This window comes from Miniopterus natalensis, chromosome 19, assembly GCF_054644295.1.
Source record: "Miniopterus natalensis isolate mMinNat1 chromosome 19, mMinNat1.hap1, whole genome shotgun sequence".
NCBI classification, from domain to species: domain Eukaryota; kingdom Metazoa; phylum Chordata; class Mammalia; order Chiroptera; family Miniopteridae; genus Miniopterus; species Miniopterus natalensis.
The window spans coordinates 22,990,134-22,998,850 of NC_142099.1; the positions used below are offsets into that span (position 1 = coordinate 22,990,134).

The 8,717-nt window shown below is 36.8% G+C and overlaps 1 protein-coding gene across 3 annotated transcripts in view; it reads left to right on the forward strand.

Annotated features, from left to right (window-relative positions):
• RNF2 (ring finger protein 2) overlaps positions 1–5,098 on the forward strand; it is a 31,062-nt gene extending 25,964 nt beyond the window's left edge. For all 3 annotated transcript variants that reach the window (XM_087827796.1, XM_016224654.2, XM_016224653.2), the window contains exon 7: positions 241–5,098. In XM_087827796.1, the coding sequence (XP_087683922.1) occupies positions 241–342 (102 nt within the window). In that variant the 3' untranslated portion in view covers positions 343–5,098. The remainder of the gene's footprint in view (positions 1–240) is intronic.
• Positions 5,099–8,717: the final 3,619 nt, after the last annotated feature.

The following is an 8,717-nucleotide window of genomic DNA, read 5'->3' on the forward strand; positions in this document are numbered from 1 at the left end:
AGGGCATTGACCATCTGAGAATGGCAAGTGGTGGGGTGGGACCTAATAAAACGGTGCAGGGCAGGACCCTGAGGCCCTGAGAGAAAGAGAACAAGATAGTTAAGTTTTTGATATGTTTTATAAATAGTACAAGCGACAAGAAGTTTATCCTAAGGTTTTTTTTAAAAGGGACTTGTATGTTCCATCTCATTACTGTGCTTGAGCAATTTTCATAACTCTTTCTCTCCTTTTCTGTTTTAGGTATTAAATGGCTCTTTTTCTTTGGAATTGGTCAGTGAGAAATACTGGAAAGTGAACAAACCCATGGAACTTTATTATGCACCCACAAAGGAGCACAAATGAGCTTTTACTAAAACCAGTCTGGAGAATGAACTTTTTTATAGCCTATTTCTTTATTATTAAAGATGTATCATCATTACTTTTATGGACAGTATCTTGGATATGTTGTTAAGCTTTCTTCCTGAGCCAGCTTCGTTTACACTATTAGAATCTTTACCCCTTAATTTAATACTTCCTTTTTGGAAGGGACTAGTTATTCAGAACTTTTTCTTTCCTTTAAAAAATATATCTAAGTTGTATGTCTTTACAAAGTATGGATTTATTTGGAGCACCCTTTGACCTAGTAATTTTCAGTTCTGTATTCTTTTTTTCAATCCTCACCCAAGGATATGTTTTTATCAGTTTTTACAGAGAGAGGAAGGGGGGGAGAGAGAAATATCAATGCGAGAAACATTGATTGGTTGCCTTCCGTACATGCCCTAACCAGGGATCAAACCTGCAGCCCAGGTATGTGCCCTGACCAGGGGTCAAACCTGCAACTCTTTGGTGTACAGGACAGTGCTCCAACCAATTGAGCCACCCAGCCAGGGCATGGTTCTGTATTCTTAAGATTCAGTTGGCCATCTTTTTTTCTCCCCTCAAAAGTTCAGGCTTTACAAAATGTGAAATAACATGTATTTTGACTTTTTCCTGGAGCCTTGTGTGTTTATAGTTTCCTATGTAAGCTGTAGTATCTTCATGAAGACCAAGGCTCAAATTCACTGCTTAAAAATCAGTTCTCATGGGGTTATTGTTTTCATGGTATTTTCTTCCGTACTATCATTTTTTAAAAAAAGGTCTTTATGAACTTAGTGTCCATTGTCATGCAATGTTATTTTTTCCCACTCCCCGCCCCCTAATTTTGGAATTTCTGATCCTGGGAAGGAGAATCAAACAAAATCTCAAGTTCACTGAGAACTTGTTTCATTTATAGATTTCACTCAAAAAAGAAATATTGGTCTTATGTAGTCTTCAAGTATATATTTAAAGAGGGCTTTTTTTGTATTAGTTCTCCTGTCACTTCGGTTCTTCATTATGTATGTTTGATGATTTTTCCTATTAAAATACCAGAGATACGGAGATATTTTGCACTTTAGCCTTGATGAAAAGTACAAGATATGTTCAAAGCTTCCCCAGTTCTTTCTATGTTGGTAGCTATGTAAGTTAAGAATAACATGGTGCATAGAACCAACAATGGGGAAAATGTTTTCTTCTGTTTGAAAAGTGTGTTTAGTATTGTGGGTTGCCATGTATCAGCTTATAAATTTGGTGCTCTGCTAATTACACTCTAGAGAAGCAAGTTAACAGAGCTTGAGACCTGCCTTGATATGTAGTAAAAGATAATTCTGTAGAAGGTCAGCCACTAGGTTAAAAGTAATTCTCTTCTCAATTTAGTTTTATATTGAGGGACAGTGTTTGGACCCAGATGGCCTTATGATGGCAGGTCAGAAATAAGATGGACTTGTGTGTTATTTTTTTCATCCCTGTTCTGATTTCAAGTATGTTTCCAAGTTTGTATTATAACAGTATTTACAAAGACATGTTTGCATTGAGAAATTAGCCCTAAAGGGTTTTTGCCAGGGGGGCTAGTCCCTTCAGAACTATTGTAACTAAAGCCTATCTAGTCATAACTATTTATCTGTCATTTTTGACATTTTGGGGCCAGCTTGAGGTTTTAAATCTTCAGCCCAGTATGAAAACTTAAAGGCTTATTAAATTTTTTACCATTTTACTGAAAATACTTAAAATCTGTTTTTATAGTTGTTTTGGTAATCTGTGCCATGAAATTTGAAAACCACCAAAAGTCAAGGGAAATTTTGTATTCAATTACTTTTTCTGGTGTAATGTTACATTGTATAGACTATTAATGCATGTCCACTCAGTATAACCCTGGTTTTGCAATATAACTGTTTAGATTTTTTTGGTGCCATTAGATTAGTGGTTGCATTAAATAACTAAAATTCCTATTGTGATTATTAATTGAAATTTTGTCTTTAAGCAAAAAGTTATTTGTGAATATAAGCTTTGTGCTTAGAAAATGTATGTTTTTATCTGTCAGTTTGGGGGGATGTAAATTCTGCATCATTAGTGAATTCATTTGGATGTGCAGTCCTTTGCAAAATACAGCTATAGGTATTAGATAGATACTTGATAGAATATTGAGTGCAGTTTTGTGTGTGTGTGTGTGTGTGTTGGGGGTGGGTACTGTTTATCATAACTACCAACCAAGATTTTATAAAGTATTATCTAAATAAATTCTGTAACCACCATCTCAGCTGAGGAACAAAAGGCTCACCAAATGTGGTGAGGCCTTTGGATACATTATCATTTAAAAATTTACTATGGTAAAATATGTAACCAAATTTACCATTTTAATCATTTTTTAAATATACAGTTTAGTGGCATTAAGTACATTCACAATATCGTGTAACCATCACCACTATTTCTTCAACTATTTTTTATCATACCAAACTCTGTACCTGTTAAAGAGTAACTCCCCATTTCCTCCCCCCACTCCAGCCTTTGGTAACAACCTCTGTTCTACTTTCTTTGAATTTGACTGTTTTAGTCACCTTATGTAAGTGGAATCACAATATTTGTTCTTTGTGTCTGTCTTATTTCATATGTTTTCAGGTGTCATCCATGTTGTAACATGTATCAGAATTTCATTCCTTTTTATGGCTGAATAATATTCCATTGTATGTATATACACAGTTTGTTCATCTCTTGGTGGACACTTAGATTGATGGACATTTTTTGCTATTGTGAATAATGCTGCTATGAACATTTTGTGTACGTATCTGTTTGAGTCGGCTTTAAATTTTTGGGGGTATATATCTAGGAGTGAATTGCTGGATTGTATGACAATTCTGTGTTTAAGGAATCCCAGACTTTTCCAGAGTAGCCATACTATTTTACATTTCCACCAGCAGAGTACAGCAAGGATTCCAGTATCTTCACATCCTCACCAACACGTGTTTTTAATAGCTGTACTAATGGGTATAAAGTGTATATTATTGTGGTTTTGATTTGCCTTTCCTTAATGGCTTGTGATGCTAAGCGTCTTGGCTGTCTGTACATCTGTGGAAAAGTATTCAAGTCTTGCCTATTTTTAATTATTTTTTGTTGTAGGAATCTTTTATATATTTTGAATATTAATCCATTATCAGATCTATGATTTGCAAAGAGTTTCTTACTCTGGGTTGCCTTTTCATTCTCTTGGTAGTGTCCTTTGATGGACAGATGTTTTTAATTTTGGTGAAGTCCAATTTGCCTACTCTTTGTTGCCTGTTCTTTTGGTGCCATATCCAAGACATTGTGAAATCCAGTGTCATGAAGGTTTTCCTCTGTTTTCTTCTAAGAGTTTTATAGTTTTAACTCTTACGTTTAGATTTTTGATCCATTCTGAGTTTTGTAGGTATGGTGAAAGGTAAGGATTCAACTTTGTTTGCATTTGGGTATCCAGTTTTCCCAGCACCAGTTGTTGAAAAGACTGCCCTTTCTCCATTGAACTGTCTTGGCGGCCTATTCAAAAGTTAATTGACAGTATATGCGAGGGTTTACTTGTGTGCTCTGTATCCCATTGGACTATATGACTGTCCTTTTGCTAGTACTGTTGTCAGAGAAATAGTGGGCCAGATTCTCCAGTTGCTTATGGGTGTGGGGTTGCTCTTGTGATATTTTGAGAAAATGAATTTTCTAAGGTTCTTGCAAGGATAGTGAATGGTTTTTATTGGTGTGGAATTATATTTCTTGGGTTGCAAAGTCTTATGCCCCTTAACCCAATCTTGAAAAAGGACTGAGGGTCCAGCAGAGCCAAAAGGAAGGCCAGAGCTTCCATTCCATGGTCAAGCCGGGTCCGATGTAGCATTAGGATAATTTTTTTTTTAAACCCTCACCCGAGAATATTTTTTCCATTGCTTTTCAGAGAGTGGAAGGCAGAGAAACATCAATGTGAGAGAGAGACATCAATTGGTTGCCTCCTGCATGCGCTCTGACTGGGGCTGGGGATCAAGCCCGCAACTGAGGTACGTGCCCTTGACTGGAATCCAACCAAGACCGTTCAATCCGAGGACCGACACACTCACCACTGAACCAGATCAGCTAGGGCCAATTAAATCCATTAGTCCCTTCTGTGGAGTCCAAATGGCTGTGGGCTATGTGGGCAAATGCAGGGCAATGTGCCCCTGCAGTAGGAGTCGAGGGCTAATTCCCTTTGTCTAGGAGTTTAAATATTCAGGCTCTGCACCCTATTTTGGCCTCTGACTTGTTCCCAGGTGTGACTGAAGTGGGGAAAAGACTTAGAGAGTGTTAAATTGCAGCTCTGTAGCAAAGCTGTATGAATGGCATGTCTGTATTATCTAGTCTTCCCTTTCTTTCCTGTTAATAACCAGATTATTACAACGGTATCAGTAACATACTGTTTTCATTACTGTAGCTCTGTAATAGTTTGACATATTTTAAATCTTCTGAACCCTGTGAGGAAGACAGTATTTCCCTTGTACATTTGAGAAAACTGAAGCTCAGAAATCTGACTTGGATAACTAAACATGAAATAATTGAAGTGTCAGATGAGAAAGGGAGTCATTTTTTAAATCCCTGTCACTTTTCTATTTAGAAATGCTTGCTTTTTTAAATCTTAGAAACATAAGGATATTAATTAGTGTTCAATTGTTGTAACTATTAATAATGACTTACTTGAAATGCTTCTGAATTAATGTAATTAAGGAAATTAACTATGAAAACCTGCTCTTCCATAAAAGCAATGAGAACTGTAAAAGTTGTCAGTATCAACTTTTTAAGAACTCTAAAAACTAAAGGTTTCTAACAATCTTAAAAAGTATTCACAAGTTTTGTAGCATTTTAAATTGCCCATCCCTGTTTTCCCAGTTCCAGGGTAGACTTGAAAACGAATAGCCTTGCAACTATCGTAGCTGTGAAAACCAGCAGTTTAGTAGCCTGGGAAGGGGGTTGAGGCTCCCCCAATAGCCCATTACAGGGAATTGTCAGGATTTGACCTGCTTGGTGCCTCACTGAAAACTCAGAGCTTGTCTTTATTTGACCTGACACCCCTCACTGCAAACAGCCCCATCTCAGCCTGTTGGTCAAAGACAGCTGCAATTGTTTAATACAGCAGCTGCCTTGAGGCAAAAAAGAGGCTGACAGAAACACAAAAGGAAAAGCTGAGGGATGACATGTCTAGAGGATTTGGAAGGGCTCCAAGATATTCCTTGGAATCCAGAGGGCCACAGGCAAGTGCTAGGCTGTACTCATGCCCAAGAAAAGGAAGGCACCCATCTAAGCTGTGGCAGAACTTGAGGCTCTTCCAGCAGGAAGTGAGTTATAAACTTGGAATGGTGAAGGCGTATTTGAAAACATGCACAGAGCACTTCATCAAGGCTTGGAGGGTGGTGGTTTCAGGGCAGCTAAGGAATTTTCTGTCCAACCATTAGCCGACCTTTAAAGCTAACAAAGCAGGATGTAGTGGCCACACGGCAAAGAATGCTGACTGCAGAATCAGTCCAGGTAGATCACTAAACAGCAAACAACAAATCCCAAGGATGCCAAGGGATTCTTTTATCCAGAGTTGCCACATTATATTATTTCAAATGTCTAGCTTCCAACCAAAATTTACAAGACATGCAAAGAATCAGGAAAATGTGGGGAAGCCTAGATGTTGGACTTAATGAAACAGAAACTTTAAATCAGCTTTTAAAAACATAATTTGAGAAGTCTTTCACCAAATAACAGTAGAGAAATTGTAATAAAATAAATAGAAATACTGGATTGGAAATATACAAGAAATGAAATCCAACAGGGGCTAGTAGCAGATTTAAACTGGTAGAAATACTCAACAACCTTGAACACAGGGAGAGGAATAAAGGGGGAAAAACCTGCAGAGACCTGTGGGACACCATCAAGTATGTTAAAATGCATATGGGAGCCCCAGAAGGGGAGGTGGTCAAGGGGCACTTGTGTACTTGAAGAAAGGCCTCAAATTTCAAAATTTGGTGAAAAATCTACATCTAAGAAGCTCAAATGCTAAGTAACAGAGAAACTCCTGGAAACAGCAAAAGAAAAGTGACTCATGGTATACAAGGGATCTTTGATAAGATTAACTGGCTTCTCAAGAAGTGGAGGCCAGGAGGTAATGAATGACATTCAAAGTGCTGAAAGGAAAAGGCAGTGGACCAAGAATTCTATATGAAGCAAATTCTTTCTCAAAAACGAAAGATATTAAGACATTTCTACATAACAAATTTGTCCCTAGCATACCTGACCTTACGAGAAATACTAAAGGAGTCCTTTTGGCAGAAATGAAAGGGCATTAGTAATGTAAATCTATACAAAGGGATAAGCACTGGTCAAGTTAACAAGTATAAAACATGGTATAAATGTATTTCTAGTAGCTTGGGCTGCTAGAATACCATAGACTGGGTGACTTGAACCATGCATTTTTCATAGTTCTGGAGGCTGGAAGTTCAAAGACTTAGAAGGGGGAATGTTGGAGAGGATTTATGACGTATGATCTACTCACCCATCGCCTCACTATATCCCTCATAAGAGCCTGATTGACTCTCTTTACCAAGTCATTGAGAAATACACTGGTGAGAAGAGAACTGGCACTTTGAAAAGCTTTATAACAGTCTAACAGGACTTTTTGGCCTTGGCTAATTGATCGTCTGATCCAGAAGACCAAAGTGGTCCTATTTGATTTATCCAAATGAAAACTATAGGTGTGACTAGAGCCACTATGTAGTCAAGATCCCAGGCCTGATTTACTTAGTTCACATTGCCAGAGCCCTTTGAGAAAAAGGACCCTGCCATAACATAATGAGTTTATATTATGTATATTCCTCTTAGCCTTCTCCAAAGTAACCTGTGGCCATTTACCAGAGCAGTTATTTTGCATCAAGGAAAGAAATTCCTAGACTTTTTGAAATTACTGAACACCTGGTCTTACTCTCATTTCTGCAAACCAGGACATCATGCACTTATAGTGGACTTAATGGAAGTAGGTGATAAATGGAGTTCTAACCAAAATCTACCACATGGACCCCCAAACCCTTCTAGGTTACTTCTCCCATTTCCCGAGTCTACAGTTAGAGTATTAACAAAAGCAACTAGCAGAGTCAACACACTGGTTTCCTGACGAGTAAGAACTGGTTTCTTGTGTTTACTAAATTTTAATAGAGTGATACAACTGACTTTATGTTCCAAATTACTACTGTTGTTATGCAAACAAGGCTAATGTAGAATTAGAGGGAATTTAAAAAGTATTTCCTCTTTAGGTTGATGTTCCAAACTACTTCCTACCAAACTTTCTTCAGAAATTCTGCCTATATATGTGAAGTTAATACAGAGAAACACATTTTAAATAACAGTAATTTACATACTTTCTGTCAAATTAGGCTCCTGGTATAAAACTCAGCTCCATCATTGATCAAAATATGTCATGCTGATAAGCATTTAGCAAAATTTGACACTGATATTCAACAACATACACTAAGATGGTTCAAGTACTGATTTGCCTTTGGATGTATAGCAATTTTTATTAACTATACAAACAAAAAAGTCTTTTTGTGCTCATTTGAGAGTTTAATTGGCAAGAATTAGAGTTTTATTATGGTCATAATAGAAATAAACGTGTACTTCACATATTCCTTTATTTTATCAAACTGTATGATTCCATTAATTGAAGGAAAAAATCCTCCTAGGACTGTGCAGTAATAACACTAAGATTTTCTTTTATTTCTGCTAAATTAATCATCTGTGTTGATGGTAGTAACCCTCACTCCCTGGATTTTTGTGAATGTCACTGGAGTGTTTTTTTCTTACGTAGTATATGTAAAACCTTCAGTTATAACTCTCCCCCACCCCCAAGCTTCATGCTTGTAAAAAGTTACTTCCTTTAGCAAATACTTCAGGGTAAATATGGATTAATTCTTTGGGAGAAAAAATCTACACTTTATACTAAATCCTTTCATTGAAACTCATACTCAAATAAAGCAAGAACAATATTTATTAACAGAAACAAGACTTTTGTTTTAACTAATTTTCATAATTATGTTAGCTTGGGCTACTTACACAAAAAATTAGCACAAACACCAAAACAAAACAAAAAACCACAACAAAAGCCCACTAAAAGAGGAACAAAAACAAGCCACCCCATAACAAAAAATCCTACTTCATAACTTAATAAGGTGGCATGTTTTACATCTGAGGTAGCACAACCAAGCGAAGGAATATTATACGTGCGTTAACTGAGGCACTTGAGATCACCCAATTTGTTTAATAAAATCTTTTGAGAATTTCAGTGCTTGTGAACAATGATTATAATTAGGAAAATGGTCTTAATTTACTTTGACAAACACTGTGAACTAAAACTCTGAAAAAAA